Source organism: Dama dama, chromosome 21 (assembly GCF_033118175.1).
Source record: "Dama dama isolate Ldn47 chromosome 21, ASM3311817v1, whole genome shotgun sequence".
NCBI classification, from domain to species: domain Eukaryota; kingdom Metazoa; phylum Chordata; class Mammalia; order Artiodactyla; family Cervidae; genus Dama; species Dama dama.
In genome coordinates, this window is record NC_083701.1 from 50,415,991 (window position 1) to 50,437,778 (window position 21,788).

Sequence of the window (21,788 nt, forward strand, 5' to 3'; positions counted from 1 at the left end):
TGTTCATGTGGGAACCACAGAAGAAAAGAACACATATAAACCTGATTTAAAATACCAACAACCTGAATTGGTCTATCACCAGATGGAAAGTGAAGGATTTCTGGGACACTTTCAGAATAAGTAGCACCTGTATCTATCAGAAAAAGCAAGGCTATGTTAGCCTGAGGAAAAGTTATTCAAACATAAATTTTATCAGTTCCTACTGGTGAGACTCCCTCAGTCTGTCAATTGTAAACCATTTGACAATTATTCCCTAGCTTTCTGGGCTTTCCTCATTCTCTTATTTCTGCATCTTCTGGAGTCTCTTTTCCCCAATCCGAATTTCTTGAAATAATGACATATGGTTTTCTCTTCTGTGTTGTCTTCACAGGTTGGCCAGAGTAAAGGTTATTTCCTTTCGTGAATAGTATTAACTGAACAGTTAACATAGCAGTTGTAAACTATTTTTGTCTTCATCTTTTTCAGTATTGTTTCCTGAGTAGCTGCTTCTAGGATTTGAGTAGTAGTCTGTCCTTGCCAACCTTCTACCTGCCTCCTATTTTGAATTTAGATAATTGGTAAGAGAGGGTATCTTAGTGGCTCAACAGTAAATGATCCGCCTGCCACTTCAGGAGACACAGGTCCAATCCCTGCGTTGGGAAGATCTCCTGGAGAAGGAAATGGTAACCCACTCCAGTATTCTTGCCTGGGAAACTCTATGCACAGAGGAGTCTGGTGGGCTTCAGCCCATGGGGTCACAAACATGTTGAACACAATTTAGCGACAACAACAACAACCAATCAGCAAGAGAGCCAAGTATAAAGAGAGGACCAGGGGACAATTTTTATCTTCCCTTGGACCCAGGCATGTAAATTTTGAGAAAACTTCAACAGATCACCTATAGAAATTAATGGGGGACTCACTTGTTATCTAAATACAACACCGCAGTCTCACCCAGCTCATCTTTAGAAGAAAGACCGTGAGCAGTCTCTTCTGATGGGTCACCCAAGCCCTTGTTTCTTCCACAGTTGCAGAGGGTGGTGAATAGCCACTACTCCTCAATGGGGTGAGTTATCTTCTGGTCCCCAGTGTGCTTGCTCCATCAAATGAGCAAAGTCTTCTGGTTTCAGAATCCCCACAGTAGCTTATGCACATCCCCAAGTGTAGGTATGTAAATTGAAAACACATTGTGTAAAACTTCTGAAAACTTCTGGAAAACAGGAAAAGAAACTTTCATATGAATATCAGCTGTCAAGGAGGCTGGGTAACTTCTCAATAGCATGAGCTTCACTGATGATTCTATCAGAAGAGCTGATTTTCCACACATTTGACAAAGAGAAAAGAGTAGAATTACATGGCTATTTGGCTTTTTTCTTATGCTGGTATATTTATTAAACTAATACTTATTTTTTTTTCTTTTTCCCCCCAAGTAACTGGTGAAACTACTCTACATCTTGCCACTTTGACATAGGAGCAGAATCTTTTATTCAAGTTTCAACACTTCCCTAAGTAATCTTCTTATAACTTCTGCTTTCCTAGATACATGGTATATGAATGATAACAGACTCCTGGAGGCAGACTATATGCTAAGATATGGAGTGGGTTCAGAGCTAAAATATGAGACTTATAAGCCTGTGTTCTCAAACAAGGCAGGTAATTCAGTAGGAACTAAAGAAGTCATGCCATTGGCCTTCTCCTTAGGGAAATTTACTGATGAAGGGAACCATGTATCTAAAAGATCATCACATCCTTCTTCTTCCCAGGTGTCTATTTGAAGCAAGAAGAATAGAGATGCAGGGGGAGAGAGGGAGCAAAAACAGCCAAGAAAGGAAGAAGAGGGTTCTATGAAAGAGAGCTCTTCGGATCTCACATTTCTTTCTTCATTCTCCTCAATCTTTCCTTCTGGCTATTCAAATCATTTTAAATTTTATTCTTAGAATAATATTCATCCAGTCAGTTCAGTTCAGTTGCTCAGTCATGTCTGACTCTTTGCAACCCCATGAACCGCAGCACACGAGGCCTCCCTGTCCATCACCAACTCCCCGAGTCCACCCAAACCCATGTCCATTGAGTCAGTGATGCCATCCAACTATTTCATCTTCTGTCGTCCCCTTCTCCTCCTGCCCTCAGCCTTTGCCAGCATCAGGGTCTTTTCCAATGAGTCATCTCTTTGCATCAGGTGGCCAAAGTATTGGAGTTTCAGCTTCACATCAGTCCTTCCAATGAACACCCAGGACTGACATCCTTTATGATGTACTGGATGGATCTCCTTGCAGTCCAAGGGACTCTCAAGAGTCTTCTCCAACACCACAGTTCAAAAGCATCATTCTTTGGTGCTCAGCTTTCTTTATAGTCCAACTCTCACATCCATACATGACTACTGGACAAACCATAGCCTTGACTGGATGGACTTTTGTTGACAAAGTGATGTCTCTGCTTTTTAAAATGTTGTCTAGGTTGGTCATAACTTTCCTTCCAAGGAGTAAGCATCTTTTAATTTCATGGCTGCAATCACCATCTGCAGTGATTTTGGAGCCCAGAAAAATAAAGTCAGCCACTGTTTGCACTGTTTCCCCATCTATTTGCCATGAAGTGATGGGACCAGATGCCATGGTCTTAGTTTTCTGCATGTTGAGCTTTAAGTCAACTTTTTCACTCTCCTCTTTCACTTTCATCAAGAGGACCTTTAGTTTTTCTTCAAATTTTCTTCAAATTAATGGTATTTAATTAAAGTAATTAAATCCCTCCTACATCTTGAAGAATTGTATTCTCATAAGTGTTCCAAAAATGACAGAAATACTAGCTGCTTAAAAACTGCAGATGAGCCTGGATGGGAGGGGATTTGAGGGAGAATTGATACATGTATATGTATGGCTGAGGCCCTTTAATGTTCACCTGAAACTACCACAACATTCTTAATTGGCTATACCCCAATACAAAATAAAAAAGTTTAAATTAAAAAAAAATAAAGAAAAAAAAAACTTTAGGCAGCATTCCTGGCTTCCCATATTTTTCCATCATCAAAGCTAATCATGGTCCTGAAGGGATTTTAGAGCCCAATTTAACCAGGGTTAGTGAAGTGAAGTCAGTCAGTCATGTCTGACTGTTTGTGACCCCATGGACTGCAGTCCACCAGGCTCTCCATCCATGGGATTTTCCAGGCAAGAGTACTGGAGTGGGTTGCCATTTCCTTCTCCAGGGGATCTTCCCAACCCAGGGATCGAACCCACGTCTCCCGCATTATAGGCAGATGCTTTTACCGTCTGAGCCACCAGGACTCAGTAGTAAATCTTAAATTTGCAGAGGGTGGTTCATCTCTAACTAGTATTCCAAAAGAGCAGAGCACTGTAAGGGAGACTTTATAGTTCAGTCTCTTGTATTTCTGCTGTGTGGTTATAAGAACGTCAGCTGGTTCATTTAATTCTGGAACTGTAATTTATATCCCATCCTCATCACCGAACTGTTGAGGAAATATAATTAAAAATAATATCTCATGCAAACCCAGTTAAGACTCTCCAAAAATGTAGAAAGAATGAAACACTTTTAATATTCAATTCAGTTCAGTTCAATTCAGTTGCTCAGTTGTGTCTGACTCTTTGTGACCCCATGGAGTGTAGCATGCCAGACTTCCTTGTCCATCACCAACTCCCAGAGCTTCCTCAAACTCATGTCCTTTGAGTCGGTGATGCCGTCCAACCATCTCAATCTCTGTCATCCCCTTCTCATCCTGCCTTCAATCTTTCCCAGCATCAGGGTCTTTTCCAGTGAGTCAATTCTTCGCATTTTCAGGTGGCCAAAGTATTGGAGCATCAGCTTTAGCATCAGTTCTTCCAATCAATAATCAGGACTGATTTCCTGTAGGATCAACTGGTTTAATCTCCTTGCAGTCAAAGGAACTCACAAGAGTCTTCTGCAACACCATAGTTCAAAAGCATCAATTCTTCGGCACTCAGCTTTCTTTATAGTTCAACTCTCACTTCCATACATGACTACTGGTAAAACCATAGCTTTGACTAGATGGGCCTTTGTCAGCAAAGTAATGTCTCTGCTTTTTAATATGATGTCTAGGTTGGTCATAGCTTTTCTTCCAAGGAGCAAGTGTCTTTTAATTCCATGGCTGCAGCCATCTGTAGTGATTTTGGAACCCAATAAAATAAAGTCTGTCACTGTTTCCATTGTTTCTCCTTCTATTTGCCATGAATTGATGGGACAAGCTGCCATGATCTTAATTTGCTGAATGTTGAGTTTTAAGCCAACATTTTTACTCTCCTCTTTCACTTTCATCAAGAGGCTCTTTAGTTCTGCACTTTCTGCTATTAGGGTGGTGTCATCTGGATATCCGAGGTTTTTGATACTTCTCCTGGCAATCTTGACTCCAGCTTGTGCTTCATCCAGCCTGGCATTTCACATGATAGACTCTGCATGTAATTTAAATAAGCACGGTGACAATATATACATATACTACTTTCCCGATTTGGAACCAGTCTGTTGTTCCATGTCCAGTTCTAATTGATGCTTCTTGATCTGCATACAGATTTCTCAGGAGGCAGGTCAAGTGGTCTGGTATTCCCATCTCTTTAAGAATTTTCCTGTTTGTTGTGATCCACACAGTCAAAGACTTTGGCGTAGTCAATAAAGCAGATGTTTTTGTGGACCACTGTTGCCTTTTCTATGGTCCAACCCATGTTGGCATTTAGATCTCTGGTTTCCCTGCCATTTCTAAATCCAGTTTGAACATCTGGAAGTTCACAGTTCATATACTGTTGAAATCTGGGTTGTAGAATTTTGAGCATTACTTTGCTAGCATGTGAGATGAGTGCAATTGTGCGGTAATTTGAACATTCTTTGGCATTTCCTTACTTTGGGATTGGAATGAAAATTGACCTTTTCCAGGTTTTAATATTGAAAAAGCATTAAACCAGACAAATAATAGACATCACTAATCTGCTAAAGAAATTGTGAAGAAAACTAAATCTCACTCCTTATGTATCAAGACAGATGCAATATGCTTGTATACATGTTGTTTGTCCTTATCAAAAGGGAAAATAGAACTTCTATCTTTACAGCAAGCAGGGAAATAACATCACAGGGCTATATGTTAGGCTTAAGCTCCCACAGAAACAGGGAGACAGAGTGACATTTCCTTGATGCTTACATTTAAAAGAGATAACCCTAAAGCCTCAAATAAATACATTTATGCAATGTGAAAAAATGACAAGAGACATATTTAACTTAAAAAATTGACATGCATCTGTAAGAAATTTTGTCATTTATAATTTGAAGTTTTCTAAAAGAAATGCTACAGAGAAGGGGAATTGCCTTTACCTTTTGATACTGGGGAAATTTTTAACTTAACCCTTATTTTTAAATTTATTTTTACCATTACATCACGAATTCATTGGGAACTAGAATAATCATGGCCAATAGGAGCGCAAGTTGTCAGTGGAACAATTAGCCTATATCTGTCAGCAGTTCTTTATGAACTGACAAAATTAAATGTAGTAAAGTTTTTTGGTTGGTAAAAATATATGTGACTGAGGTGGATATAATAAAGAGGAATAATTTAATCTTATAAAAAAACACCTTTTAATATTCACTAGGAGATAGATTGTTGGCATATTTGACATGGTGTAGCTGATGTATATCCTATAGTTTTAAACTCTCATGATCATTTCATAATGGGTTTACTTTACTCTGAGCTTGAGTCCTCACTCTTGCCCATAAACCTGTCTTTTTACTGTAGCTCAGAAAATGAGTGCTTCTGAACTCATCAATTTGAAGATTGAAAGTTCATGTGCCATGAAATTTTCAAATGATAATGCATATATTTATGCATATGAGTACATACAGATATGCACATATATTACAAAGGATGTGTGTTCTTTACATTATAAAAATTTTAATTTCCTTTGGCAGGAATGAAGTGAATATAGTCTAAAATTCTATAATATCTTATGTATCTTTATATCTCACACTATTCCTCAGTATTATGCACAATCTCATAATTACATCACCATATTTAACTGAGTTCCTTTGTGATGAATTTCAGTAAATTCTGTAACACTCGGCACTGGTGGCATTGCTGAATTTCTAATGCAATCTGTTGATCATGGTTTATAGTTTTGGTGGCTGACTAAGAACTGGACATTCTGTGGCCACGGTGGCCTGAAGAATACAATGGTCCTCTATGTTGCCCTCTGCTAGCTTAATTATAGTACAGCGTTCATCCAGAACATTGCTTTATTAGCGCGCCCTTTTTATCAATATTAGGAAGGTAAACTTTATTCCTTCTCTCCTGTAATTTTTCAGAAATTGTCATGTTTTTAGCAATAAAGTATGTAAACACTTGAGAATTTCTTTTAAAAATCTATTTTTTTAGTATGTAATTTAGAACTCCCTATCATGATGGATATTTTACTCAGCAGTGGATCCATTTTTCTTTCCTCTTTGTATTCTTTGTTTTAAAATTTTAATCGGAGGCTAATTACTTTACAATATTGTGGTGGTTTTTGCCATACATTCACATGAATCAGCCATGGGTGTACATGTGTTCCCCATTCTGACCCTCCCCCCCACCTCCCTCCTCACCCCATCCCTCAGGTTCATCCCAGTGCACCAGCCCTGAGCACCCTGTCTCATGCATGGATCCTGGACTGGTGATCTATTTCACATATGATAATATACATATTTCAATGCTATTCTCTCAAATCATCCCACCCTAGCCTTCTCCCACAGAGTCCAAGTCTGTTCTTTGCATCTATGTCTCTTTTGCTGTCTCGCATATAGGGTCATCATTATCATCTTTTTAAATTACACATATATGCATTAATATACCATATTGATGTTTTTCTTTCCAACTTAATTCACTCTGTATAACAGACTCCAGTTTCATCCACCTCATTAGAACTGATTCAAAAGCATTCTTTTTAATAGCTGAGTATTATTGCATCGTGTATATGTACCACAGCTTTCTTATCCATTTGTCTGCCGATGGACATCTAGGTTGCTTCCATGTCCTGGCTATTGTAAACAGTGCTGTGATGAACGTTGGGGTACATGTGTTTCTTTCAATTCTGGTTTCCTTGGTGTGTATGCCCAGCAGTGGGATTGCTGGGTCCTATGGCAGATAAAGGAGGACAGCAAATGAGTAAATATGACCTTGAGGGGGAAAACGTCTGTCAAGAATACAAAGAGTTAAAACAATAAATACAAATAACTCTTTGTATTCTTGACAGACTTTTCCCCCCTCAAGGTCATATTTGCTCATTTGCTCTCCTCCTTTGTATGACTTTTGCTTCAGTTCAAACATGTAACTGAAGCATTATTAATGACAGTGGAATCATTAAGTAATTTCTCTTCTTAGAGTTATAAAAGTGAACATTACTGAATGATCTTATTAATGCATAGATTCAGTGATGCCATATCAAATTAGCAACATTATTTAAAATAAATTTTTTTTCCAGTAAAACATACTTGACATGGATAGCCTGGCATCAGTATTGCAAAGGGTTATATTATACTCCTTGTTGTTTTATTGTTTTGCACAGTACTTAAATATTTTTCGCAGTGATTCTTTAGAATGAAGTTCTGTGAAACTTGAAAGGTTAAAATGAAGTACATTACTGGTGTGAAAACAGCAACAATAAGTTAAAGATTTCTATAGATTCTTTATTTCTTTCAATTTAAAAGAAGTATAAGATTTTCAGTATCTAAAATTTAGTACCTTGCCTCAGGGATTTGAAAGATATAACCTAGTTTAGTACATAAAATAGTACTTGTTTATAGTAAATATTGATCACTGAATTATGTTATTTGTCTGTTCTATCAGTCTTGTAAATTAATCTTACAATTGTTTGTTTCTAGCTGACAAAGTTGTGAGAAACTCATCTGTCTCATAATTTGCTTTCAGAGGGTATTCAGATGAGCTGTTGAATATAGAAAGAACAACTAGAAACTTCGCTGGCAGTGCAGTGGTACTTTAATAATCTGTTCTCCTCTCTCTGTCCACCTCTTTTTAGGCTGACCGGAAGCTTTGTGCCAGACCTCATTGTAAGCATGAGTAGCCAAATGTGGCTGCACCTTCAAACAGATGAAAGTGTCGGATCTGTTGGCTTCAAGGTTAACTACAAAGGTAATGATAAACTGTTACTATGGGAAATATGTTACCTTAATAACACCAGAGAATACTTTTAAATTCAAGTTTAATTGCGTCTATAAAAGTTTCCCAGCATACAAGCAAGAGTATATTTCAAGGTAACACTTTCCTTTTTAAATTAATTACAAATGTTGATTTCACTTTTCTTTAAGAAAAATTGTCTTTCCTTTCCAATGAGTATATTTTACATACTTCATCTCTCCTTTAAGTCCACTGTACCACTATACAGTGCCTAGGCTTTAGTCACTCTGGACTCCTAGCCTTTCCAAGAATATACAATGTGATTTTATAAACTTTATACAAATTGCCTGGCAGAAATCTACTAATTATTAAGTATTTAAACACAAAGCAAAGAACTTAATTCTTTATTTTTATTTTGTAATGCATCTGTGAATCTCTCAGATTATATGCATGGTATTAGCATTCAGATTATCAACTGCTATGTAAATTATGGACCACAGATGTGTTAAATTGCAACTACTCATCCCAATATTGATAGTTTTGCAGATTAATGTTAAATTACATGTGTATAACACAATCTTTTGTTTCAGTTCCATTTATAAGAGATAGATACAGACAATGAAATCACAAATATCTCTGACACATGATTAACCTTTTTAAAGTCAAATAGAGACAATGGATGTGCAGGTATACACTCAATGTACATATCAAAAATGCAGTTTTGAAATCCTGGTGGAAAATATATGTATGTTATTAAGTTTAATTAAAATCTATGCTTTAAGAGATGAAAATGTGAAATAGAACATCAGAATATCTTGCTACCTGAATTTATTTTTTTCTATTATAAAAAGTATTATTCTCTATCTTATCAATTCAACAGTGGATTATAAAGTAGACAGAATTATTTTACCTTCATAATAATAATTTTTAACCAGAGTTTATTTTTTTCAAAGATTGGCTTGTCATGCCTTTCTATCTGGACACAGGGAAATAAATGCATGGTGTTGTCAGGAAGAACAGGACACATGCATTCTGTGTTTTTAACTTGAGACTAAATTTGGTGCTACATTAATTTGAATAGTTCAGGAAATCCGTATAAATGTCAGTTTTAAAAAATAAAAAGGTTAGTCTGATTATAATTTTAAATATATCCTTCCTCCATTTAAAATCCACATCTATCCCCCCAAAATAAAACAAAGTTACAAAGGTTAAGGTATGGTCAGCTTCTGTTGCAAGTATCTATGTCTCGATTGCTTCATTTTTCTTGATTTTTCCCCTGTAAATTATATTCCTCTTTGTTTTATTATTTTCTTCACCCTATGAAAGTTAACTGTTAGAAAGTCTAGAATTATTCAAGCTGTTGTTAATCATTAATGACACTGTTTCAGCAAAGAATACAGTTTTTAAAGTTCATGAACAGTTTAGAGGAGCAGGAGAGTGCTATTGATATTTCAGCAGTCTCCACTGCAGTTCAGGAGCTGGAAGTACGTTGTAAAGTAGCACAATTAAGCATTATTTTGTTTTGTTTTCTGCTCAGTTTTTAACAAAATTTTAACATATATGTACTGCTTAAGGACTGCTATGTGCCACCTACTGAATGAGCTGTTGAATATAGAAAGAACAACTAAAACTTCCCTGGCAGTACAGTGGTTAAGACCCTATGTTCCTGCTGCAGGTGGCAAGGGTTGAATCCCTGGTTGGGGAACTAAGATAAGATCCCTCCCACATGCCATGAGGTGATGCCAAAAAAATAAAGAAAGAAAGAATAAAGAATAGCCAGATAGTTTCTCTCTTAGCAAGATCATAATACAGTGACAGAAAAAAAAAATATATCCAATTATCCCTATGTTAATATCCACCAAGATGAGATATTTGAAACAAACCCAGAAAATACTTCATGAATAACATCCTTATTCTTTTCCCTCCCTTCAACTGGTCTCTTCCAGTCTAAAGTCCACACTGCTAATGGTGATCTCCCAGCAACAGAGAGGTGATCATATTACCCTCCAGCTTAAAATGTTTCCAAACTTTTTGTTGTCTAAAGATGAAGTCCAGAACCTCCATAGTGCTTATCTTCCAGATTTTTTTTTTCTCTCTACACTTAAGTTTTGTAAAATGATCTTTGAGCCCAGCAAGTTGTTTCGTACTTCTCCTTACACTCAGTAAATTCTGTCTGGATCCATATTCAGTTCTAAACTCAACATCACATCACTCATCCTTTAGGACAGAGTTCAAATATTTTTCTGTGAAGCCTCCTTAACCCCACACATTACAGAAGAGCAGCCTTCTGTTTAGTCTCTCAGTTCTGTCCGACTCCTTTCAACCCCATGGACTTAGCCCTCCAGGCTCCTCTGCCCATGGGAATTCTCCAGGCGAGAATACTGGAGTGGGTTGCCATGCCTTCCTCAAAAATGTATCATGTTCATCTTTAAATTTCCATTAGCAAACCCCTGCTATATCCTCATAAGTAATTAATGATTATTTGTTCAATAAAGCTGAATAAATGAGTTGACCTATATAATATGATGGGCAAGGTACATCCTCAAAAGTTTAGTTTTCTTACTGTGAAAATCATGTTTTTACATCTCCCATAATTTGAAACCTGAGCTCAAAGTTGAATCAGGATTCATCTTGAGAAGTTTCAAATTCTGATGTGCATATAAGTTTAGCAACTTTGCCTACTAAAAATAATTTTCATAATTACCATGTTCTCAGTTAAGTAGTATGTTACTTCTAAATGGAACACCTGCTTAAAATAAAAAAAAAAAAAAAAACTTTCTGCATTTGATCTAAAGACATCTTTTTTTTATCACCTATAGATTTTTAATGAGATAACATTAAGGTAGATCTCGTATAAACTAAGCATGTATTTTCTTGTGTGTTTTGTCTTTGTAAGAGAGAACATAGCTATAAAACTACTTGGTCATTTTTTACTCAGTTAAATATTTAGCAAATTTAATTTTTTTTCTGTGACTGTAAGCCTCTTCATATCTTTTCCTGGATTAATGTTGGTCATTTATATCTTGTTAGAAATTTTTCTAGGATATAGATAATAGTTTTCAAAAATATTAATAGTTCATATGTAGTTTATTAAAACAAAAGCTTTTTCTAAAATAAAATAATAAAGAATAGTGAAGATATATTTTCCAAAAGTATTTATTAGTTCAGCTCAGTCACTCAGTCACATCTGACTCCTTGCGACCCCATGTGGTATAAACTAATTACAAAGAGTAAATTTTTCTCTCTTCGGCAGCATCTGCTTTTTTTGCTTGCCCAGCAATCCTCCCACTTTCTTCTATCAGCTCAACTATTTTAGAATTTGATGAATCTTATCTCTTCCAGTTCTGTATGGGTCTATAGGCTTGGGCTGAACTAATCAGAAATCCTTTTGATACAGTTATCAGTCTAGGATCTGGTGCAGTTGATATAGATTCCAGGTGGAAGAAACTCTCTTTTCTGAGGTTATATACTCTTAAGGGTCATTTAACTTGATGCCTACTGGTGTCCAACTTTTGTTACTAGAAGAACCAGTAGATGAAAAGAATGAGAAACAGTACTGTAGAAAAAATAGAAACTTCTAATGGCCTGAAGGGAATACTAGACTTTGGTTATCTAATTATATAAGGCTATAAACTTTTCCTTGTTTAAGCCATGGTGAGTTCAGTTTATGTCACTAATTAAGTCCTAATTAACACATTTGCGATCTCTTTGTTTAATTCTTTCTAGAAAAAAAAGAAGAGAATATTTACATTACAGTTCAATGCTTGTAGAATCAGATATATTTCTTTCTTTTTCTTTTCTGTATTTTCAAAAAAAATTTAAGGTGGAAAAACACCTTACTTGGATCCCAGGGAGAATGCATACTCATAGAAATGAATAGTTACAGTTGAGAAAGTAATATTCAATACATTCTTTGCTTTTATTAGGAAAGGAAACATAAAAATATTAGCGTTCTTTATTCACCTTCTACTGACAGTATACATTCTTAGTGGATAAAATTCTTTACTAGTCTTAGGACATATGCCTTAATGCTATTATTTATGGATTAGGTTTTGGTTCCAGTTTTGTTTTTTTTTTTTTTAATTCTCAAATCATATCATGAGATTGATTGAGATGTTTAGAAAGTAGCATTAATTCCTTGGTTCTTATATGACTATTTATGGCACTGAGACATAATTAGTTATCTTTGAAATCATGCTGTAGAATAATGGAAAAAAATATGTAAAATGTTTTTGATTACTTTATCTGCCTTAATATTTCTGTTATAGTTCAGAAATTGGCCCATATATATATAAACTCTATCTCAAGTAAATTCAATTAAATTAGATCAAAGTCATCTAAAGAACATACTTAGATGATGATTGATAGTCTCTTAAAAATGCACTCTGGAAATAATGAAAATAATTATAATTATATAAAAATATTTTTTAATTTTCTAGGAATTAAGTTATTTTCATATACAAACAGAATGTTAGTATGTTATGGAGATATATTTCAATGTTTGTGGGATTAGATCAGAATCTAAGTTTGTTTGTGTAAATAACTGTTTTCCTCTAAAGTGTACCATGTATATAGCTGATTCAGTATATGCTGAAAGGAAAGTTTCTCTGTATTTAAAACAAGCAGCTTGGACTAAATAGTCTATATCTCCTTTGAATTCTGACACTTTTATTATATTTGATAAATTAAATATTGATATGTTCATTGTACTGTCCAAGAATATTATAATTCAATATTTATTCATTATAGTAAACTGATATACCTTCAATGGGGCATTCTTTGTTTGAATTCTCAGGAAAATGTCTGTCTTAGAAATTTTTTCTATCTGGTGGTTGCCTGTTAACACAGAACTAGTGAGCCCCCTTGGGTTTTTTCGTTATTGTATATTTTGAGATATTTCTTCTCTTCATATAATTTTCATTTTCTTTACCGAAATATTGCCTGTAAAAATGTTTCTCTTTCTTGGAAAAATTGCTAAATAGCATGTAGTATTTTGTGGGGTATTTTTATGATAACATTTCAGTCTGCGCTCAGAATGAAGAGGGCTTTTAAGCATAATTCATGAAAACTTATATTAGAATAAAATTTGTTATTTTTATCGTTACCTTTTTTTCCCATTTATTTTTATTAGTTGGAGGCTAATTACTTTACAATATTGTAGTGATTTTTGCCATACATTGACATGAATCAGCCATGGGTTTACACGTATTCCCCATCCCGATCCCCCCTCCCATCTCCCTCCCCACCCCATCCCTCTGGGTCTTCCCAGTGCACCAGCCCCGAGCACTTGTCTCATGCACCCAACCTGGGCTGGTGATCTGTTTCACCCTTGATAATATACATGTTTCGATGCTGTTCTCTCTAAACATCCCACCCTTGCCTTCTCCCACAGAGTCCAAAAGTCTGTTCTGTACATCTGTGTCTCTTTTTCTGTTTTGCGTATAGAGTTATTGTCACCTTTTATTAGCTTAAAGGACTTATTTTATTTTGCATTCAGTACATCAAGTTTCTTCAGAAAACTACTGTTCCTAAAATATTCAGTTTGACTTTGTTTGTCACAGTCTGCAGTGAGTTAACCTTTTTGGATCTACACCCCCAGAATGAGGATGAGTAGCAGCAGAGTATTAAAAATCACATCTTTTAAAACAAATGTTGAGTTTCCACTATGTACCAGGCATGGTGAAGGACAGGGTACATAGCAAAAAATAAGGGACTTAGTCACTGCTTTCAGACCAATGGAAAAAAAGACTGACACTTTAAAAATAGTGGTAAATATAGAGTGATGAAAATGAAAAAGGGAATGTGCTTTTGGGAGACTATCCCAAGGCATCTAATGCAAACCTTAAAGAAAGCTTTCTTGAGGAGGTAAACATGGACTGAGATATGAAGCTGAGTAAGAGTTACTGAGGCTAGAAGCTGGACAACAAGACCAGTGTGTTTAGATGACAAGTTCATTTGAGTACTTGATAGAATTACTGGATGTATGGCCAAAATGGAGAGAGAGAAAGCTGTGGTGTAGTCCTGGATGTGGCTGGAGAGGTGGGAAAGAGTGAGTCATACTTTGGTGCAAAACATACTGTGAGACTGAATCTGTGAGACTGAAAGACGTTCATTTTTTCCCATGGAAGAAAAAAATCATTCCACCCACTCCTAGGTAGATAGCTTTTGCAATTTTCCCCTGAGGACAGGGACTAGTATTTAGTTAAATAATGGAATCATAGAACTTTGGAGCTGGAAGAGACTTTTGAGGTTGTTGAATCAATTATAATTGTTGCATCTAATATGAGAAAATTGAGTCCCATAAAGATCAATTTTTTTTCTCACAGTCACTATCGATACTGCCTGAGCCCAAAGTGGAATGACAAGTTATTGCTTCTGTGAGTGAATTGAAAGTTGCTCAGTCGTGTCCGACTCTTTGTGACCCCATGGGCTATACAGTCCATGAAATTCTGCAGGCCAGAATACAGGAGTGGGCAGCTTGTCCCTTCTCCAGGGGATCTTACCCAGGGGTTGAACCCATATTGCAGGCAGATTTCTTACCAGATGAGCCACAAGGAAACCCCAAGAATACTGGAGTGGATAGCCTATCCCTTCTCCAGCAGATCTTCCCAATCAAACCGAAATCTTGATTGCAGGCAGATTCTTTACCAACTGAGCAGATTCTTGACCAGCTGAATTCCATTGCTTCACACTTTGTATTTCTCCATATATCCAACGTGTGTGTGTGTGTGTGTGTGTGTGTGTGTGTGTGTATGTCTATAGTTCTTCAGTCACTCAGTCATGCCTGACTTTTGTGACCCCATGGACTGCAACAAGCCAGGCATCCTTATCCTTCACCATCTCCCAGAGCTTGCTCAAACTCATGTCCGTTGAGTCAGTGATGCCACCCAAACATCCCCTCCTCTGTTGTCCCCTTCTTCTCCCGCCTTCAATCTTTCCCAGCATCAGGGTCTTCTGCAGTGAATCAGATCTTAGCATCAAGGGGCCAAAGTACTGGAGCTTCAGCTTCAACATCAGTCCTTCCAGTGACTATTCAGGACTGATTTCGTTTAGGATTGACCAGTTGGATCTCCTTGCAGTTCAAGGGACTCTCAAGAGTCTTCTCCAACCCCACAGTTCAAAAGCATCAGTTCTTCTGCCCTCAGCTTTCTTTATGCTCCAGTTCTCACATCCATATATGACTACTGGAAAATAAAATAGCTTTGACTAGATGGGCCTTTGTTGGCAATGTCTCTGCTTTTAATATGCTGTCTTGGTTTGTCATAGCTTTTCTTCCAAGGAGCAAGTGTCTTTTAATTTCATGGCTGCAATCACCATCTGCAGTGATTTTTGGAGCCCAATAAAATAAAGTCTGTCACTGTTTCCATTGTTTCCCCATCTATTTGCCATGAAGTGATGGGATCAGATGCCATGATCTTCGTTTTTTTTTTAATGTTGAGTTTTAAGCCAGCTTTTTCACTTTCCTCTTTCACTTTCATCAAGTGACTCCTTTGTTCCCCTTCACTTTCTGCCATAAGGGTGGTGCCTGTCATCTATCTGAGGTTACTGATATATCTTCCTGCCCATCTTGAGTCCAGCTGTACTTCATCCAGCCCGGCATTTTGCATGATGTACTGTGCATGCAAGTTAAATCAGCAGGGTGACAATATACAACCTTGATGTTCTACTTTCCTGATTTGGAACCAGTCTGTTGTTCTATGTCTGGTTCTAACTGTTGCTTCTTGACCTGCATACAGGTTTCATGGGAGGCAGGTTAAGGTGGGTTAGCATTCCATTCTCTTTAAGATCTTTTCCACAGTTTCCTGTGATCCACACAATCAAAGGCTTTAGCATAGTCAGTGAAGCAAAAGAAGATATTTTTCTGGAATTCTCTTGCCTTTTCTGTGATCCAGTGGATGTTGGCAATTTGATCTCTTGTTCCTCTGCCTTTTTAAAATCTAGCTTGAACATCTGGAAGTTCTTGGTTCATGTACTGTTGAAACTTAACTGTAGAATTTTGAGCATTACTTTACTAGCGTGTGAAATGAGTCTGATTGTGTGGTAGTTTGAACATTCGTTGGCATTGCCTTTCTTTGTGATTGGAGTGAAAACTGACCTTTTCCAGTCCTGTGGCCACTGCTGAATTTTCCAAATTTGCTGGCATATTGAGTGCAGCACTATCACAGCATCATCTTTTAGGATTTGAAATAACTCAGAATTCCATCACCTCCATAACTTTGTTCGTAGTGATGCTTCCTAAGGCCCACTTGACTTCAAACTCTGGGATGTCTGTCTATATGTGAGTGATCACACCATTGTGGTTATCTGGGTCTTTAAGATCTTTTATTGTGTAGTTCTTCTATGTATTCTTGCCACCTCTTCTTAATATCTTCTGCTTTAGTTAGGTCCATACTGTTTCTGTCCTTTATTGTGCCCATCTTTGCATGAAATGTTCCCTTAGTATCTCTAATTTTCTTGAAGAGATCTCTAAGATTTCCCTTTCAATTGTTTTCCTCTATTTCTTTGCATTGTTCATATATATATATACATATATATGTGTGTGTGTGTGTGTGTAGTTGACTGATTGACAAACTCTTGTAGGCTGTACAAAGCCTCTGTCAGATAATCTATAGTCATCATGATTTCTAATCAAAGTAATATGTCTTTTCCCTCAATGCCAGTAATAATTTATTTTTATACATATTGTGCTGTGGTTATTCATTATATCCACCTTAACTGGGGAAGATATTTCATATCAAAGAGAAGTATCAATGGAAGTAAAAGAATTATTGAAGACTAAAATGTTTTTCCTTATCTGTTATAAGCAGAAGGCAAAATGTGAGATATATTTTGTATTTATATTTTCAGAACATGATCGTTAATGGCAGAGGAGAACAAAGTTACTCATTAGATTAAGTAAGATCCCAATGCTCTATATGCTTATCTCAACTGAGAAAGAAATCTTGATAGTTTTAATTCAGAATTTTGGAATATTGCCAATCTAACTAAGTGCAAAGAGGTACCTGTTTATATAAATAAATTATTATCTGAATGTAATGCTGTGTTATTTCTTGGACATAATGGTAATCTTAACCATTCTCAAACTCATTAGCTCAAACAACAGTTATTTATTTTCACAAGTCTGTGCTAAGCATAGGCTGATGGTGGGCTGATCTAGGATGAATTTGAATTCAAGCATCATTCATTCTTCTGACACCAGTGCCCTAGACAATGACATAGGATAAAAATTCAACCATACAGACATGTTTAAATATCTTCTTGCTTCTTGTCTGCTGAAATACATTGGCCAAGTCAAGTCAATTTGCAAGCCCAGATTTAAAGGTAGGACAATGGATTCTGTCCAAAAATGTGGAAAAAGAGAGTAAATAATCTAGTTTGCAAAAATAATTCTTGTATTAATAAAAGACATTGATTGACTCATTGCTGATATGAAAGTTTTGAATGTCTATCTTAATCTATCAAAGTGTATATACATATATAAGCACACACACACACACATATATACACATACACAGATCCACACTTAGACATATATATTCTTGTTTGATCACTAAGTTGTGTTAGACTTTTTACAACCCCATGAACTGCAGCCTGCCATGCTTCCCTGTCCTCTATTGTCTTCTTGAGTTTGCTAAAGTTCATATCCATTGAGTTGGTGATGCTTTCTAGCCATCTCATCCTCTACCACCCTCTTCTTTTGCCTTCAGTATTTCCAAGCATCAGATTCTTTCCCAGTGAGTTGGCTCTTTGCATCAGGTGTCCAGAGTACTGGAGCTTCCACTTTAGCATCAGTCCTTCCAATGAATATTCAGGGTTGAGTTCCTTTAGGATGGACTGGTTTGATCTCCTTGCTGTCCAAGGGACTCTCAAGAGTCTACTCTTGTGTGTATATATGTATGTATGTTTGCATATTTATTCATATATATATACATATATATATGTATGCACACATGTATATATGCATATACATATACATGTGTATTATACCTGTACTTTTGTCTGTACCTAGCCACCACCAACCAGACCACTAACAAGTAGTACAGAGGTAACAAAGCCTATTTCTAGCATTGTCCGCAGGTAGCTCCTCAGAAGAAGACAATCCTTGGGAAAGTTAGGAATATATATATGTATACATACACATGGAAAGAGGGTTGACTCTTGTGGACAATATGGGTCTTGAACAGTACCAACCCATTGATTCAAGGATTTTTTTCAGTAATAAATACTACAAGGCTACAGTCTGTGGTAGGTGGAATCCACAGATATGAAGCTGCAGATCCAGAGGAACTACGTATATGGAGGAACTATCTATACAAAATATCAGCCAAAAGTTACACTCAGATTTTTATACTGCATGGAGGGTGAGTGCCCCTAACTCTCACATTATTAAATGTCAACTATCTATCTTTTAACCTCAAGAAGGTGGTTTTAGTGTAGAAGAAAATCACACTGGCTGTTGCAGTGGTCTTAACAAGATGATATGGAACTGGACCAGGGATGTGACTTCTGAAATGAAAAGGATGAAGTGGGGATTCAAGTTAAGAGTTCTCTCTGAAAAGGAAAAAAAGAAAACACCCCTTTAGTGATAGTAGGTAAAAGAAGATACAGCTAGAAAATATATAAAGAGATGGAGGTACTCACTGCAGTCAAAACCCTGCAAAATATTTTTTGGCAAGAAAATATATATCAATGCTGTTGTGGATATTGTTCCTTATTGTAAACATCATACATGTTTACAGAAGTTAAAGAGCTCCCACAGTATCTCAATTTCATGTCAACAAATTGGATCAGGGAAATAGAATAGAGAACCCAGAAATAAAGATAACTAATCTGTGCAAAGGTGCACAGGCAGTACAGTGGAGCAAAGATAATCCTTTCAATAAATGGTGCTGGAACAACTGGACATCTACCTGCAAAAAATAAAAAAGAATCAGGGCACAGACTTTAAACCCTTAACATAAAGTAACTGAAAATGGGTTATTGACCTTAAGGTAAAATGCAAAACTATATCACTATTAGAAAATAATCTACATAACTTTGAGTATGACACCAAGGGCATGAAAGAAGTAATATATAAGCTGGACTTCATTAAAATCAAAAACTTCTTCTCTGCAAAAGACAGCATAAAGAAAATGAGAATATGAGCTACAGGATGGTAGAAAACATTTTGCAAAAGACACATCTGATAAAGGACTAGTTTAAACACACACACAAAAACAACTGTTAAAACTCAACAATAAGTAAATGAACAGCTCAGTTTAGAAATGAGTGACATGTACTGATAACTCACTAGAGAAGATATACAGGTGACATGTAAGCATATAGAAAGATAGTCAACATCATAAGGTTTTAAGGGAGCACAAATTATAATGATGAGATACCACTATACACTTATTAGAATGCCCAAAATCCAAAACACTGACAAAATCAAATGTTTATGCGGATGTGGAACAACTGGAACTCTCATTCACTGCTGATGGAAATGCAGTGTAGTACAACCACTTTTTGAGATAGTCATCAGTTTCTTACAAAGCTAAATATATGATTCAGCAGTCACACTTTTTAATACTTATCTACCAAAATGAAATGAAAATGTAAAATCACACAAATACTGCATATGTATATTTATTGTCCCTTTATTCATGATTATCAGAATTTGCAGCACCCAAGATGTTCTTCAGTAGGTGAATGGATAAATAAACTGTGATACATCCAGACAGTGGAATACTATCTAGCCCTGAAAGAAAATGGCTTTTAAGCAATACAAAGACATAGAGGGAGCTTTAATGTGTATTACTAAATTAAGGAAGCTAATGTGGCAGGGGGGAGGAAAAGAAATGAAAAAAAAAGAAAAAAAGAAAAATTTTTCTGAGGGCATCGGTAGGTAAACAGTATATTCTGGCCTTAACTGTCACATTGATGGTAGGTTTCACAACATCTCAGACTACATTTTTATTTCAGATAAAAACTTTGAATCAAGTTGACTTGCAAAAACCACTCAAGATAATAACATTATCAACTTCTGCTTGATATATCCCTTGTAGTAATAAGGAGATGTGATATTTTCTTTTAATTCAATTATGAAATCAATTTAGATAATTAAAGGGATACATTTCATCCCTAAACAGATGAAATGACTCATACAAATATAAAAACTCATGCACTGTAAAATAGAGTACAAAATAAATAATTAAATTGGCAATCACTATATATTTACATTAGATTTTTTTTTTTTTCTTGTTTATGATTTGTGTGCGCTGGGATTATGTGGGAAGGGAAATCTCATTTTGCTTCTACTTAAGGAAATAACTTGAAAATGCCTGAGAAAGTTTTCTGAATTTTTACACATATTTAAAAAGATATTGTGTGACAATGATGCTTGTGTGTCTTTTGGAGCAGGGGAGAGGGGCAGTACAATGTCAAATTTTGGTCGCAAAAGATGTATGACATTCTGAAAATTTTTTGAGCTTAAAAATAAGAAAATTAAAGTGAAAACAACATACCAGCAAATGTGTAAAGGCTGTTACACTAAATCATCAGATCCAAAGTCACAGCCCTGTTTAGGGTTTTTCTACAGAATAAGTTGGAAGGTCAATACAAATGTAGGATGAGATTTGAAATAAATTGAATTATATTTTCATTAGTCTTTACACCAATGAATCAGCTAAAACTCCTTACCCATGATTGTATTCCTCAAGTAGCTATGATGTAGAATTAGCAGACAAGGCTTCTGAGGGAAGCGTAATGAAACAATGTAATATTCATTGATCTGAGACTGTAGCATAATTTTAAAATTAATTTAAAAGTTTTTTTTAGCTTTTAGGGATATATAATAGGAATTTTGGTGAAGCTCACACTGCCTCAAATCTGTTGCTCACAATGTTTTAAGGCAGTATTCCCATCAATTTTAGATATCATGATAGTAGTTGAAATTCCAACTAAATGGAGAATGTAAGACATCCTATAAAACATACCTTCTATAATGAGATTTGGAAATCTGACCCAGCCTAAATGATGGGATTTGGACAGCAGCATGCCAAAAATAAATAGAAACAAATAAATTGTGTCTTTCTGAACAGTTCAAATTCTCATCACCTAAATCTCAGCCAATTTGAAGTTTTATATATAAAAGCTGATCCTATTTTCCTAAGAAAAATAATTTAGTGGAGTGTGTTTGTGTGTGTGCATGTTTGTGCACATGTATGTGTGTGTGTATTTGGGGAGTTTGAAGAAGGAAAAATGAATAAGAAATGTAAGTCAATAAAGCAGAAGAGTATAATATGATAAAAGAATAGTCACATGGGTTAGAACCCTGTTTTGTTGAATCTAGTCCACTAGATAATGTAAATTACAAGAATAGGGTCACTGGGTATCAACAGTGCTGCAGTTATGTCTCCCATAGTTTAGATAAAGAGACAATAGGCATATGGCAATTGGACTTTCTTACTCTTTAGAAGATAAGCTGACCTCTGCAAATCTACTTTTTTTCCATATGTGGCTTTTTTGGAACTGTCAAGAGAGGCACAGTAATTAACATTTCTTGCACATCCATTATACACTGAATATCATACCAGAAGTTGGAAATATATTAACTTATTTAATCTTCACATATGTAAATGATTTCAGTGTTCCAATTGCAACGTTTAAATAATCATGTGACTTTGAGGTCTACCAAGTTGTGACTACTAATCCA

At 35.9% G+C, this 21,788-nt stretch overlaps 1 protein-coding gene across 3 annotated transcripts in view; it reads left to right on the top strand.

Moving 5' to 3' along the window:
* Window positions 1-21,788, top strand: part of CSMD3 (CUB and Sushi multiple domains 3) — a 1,326,016-nt gene that overhangs the window by 713,656 nt on the left and 590,572 nt on the right. For all 3 annotated transcript variants that reach the window (XM_061122845.1, XM_061122846.1, XM_061122847.1), the window contains one exon: window positions 7,998-8,110. In XM_061122845.1, coding sequence (XP_060978828.1) covers window positions 7,998-8,110 — 113 coding nt within the window. The remainder of the gene's footprint in view (window positions 1-7,997; window positions 8,111-21,788) is intronic.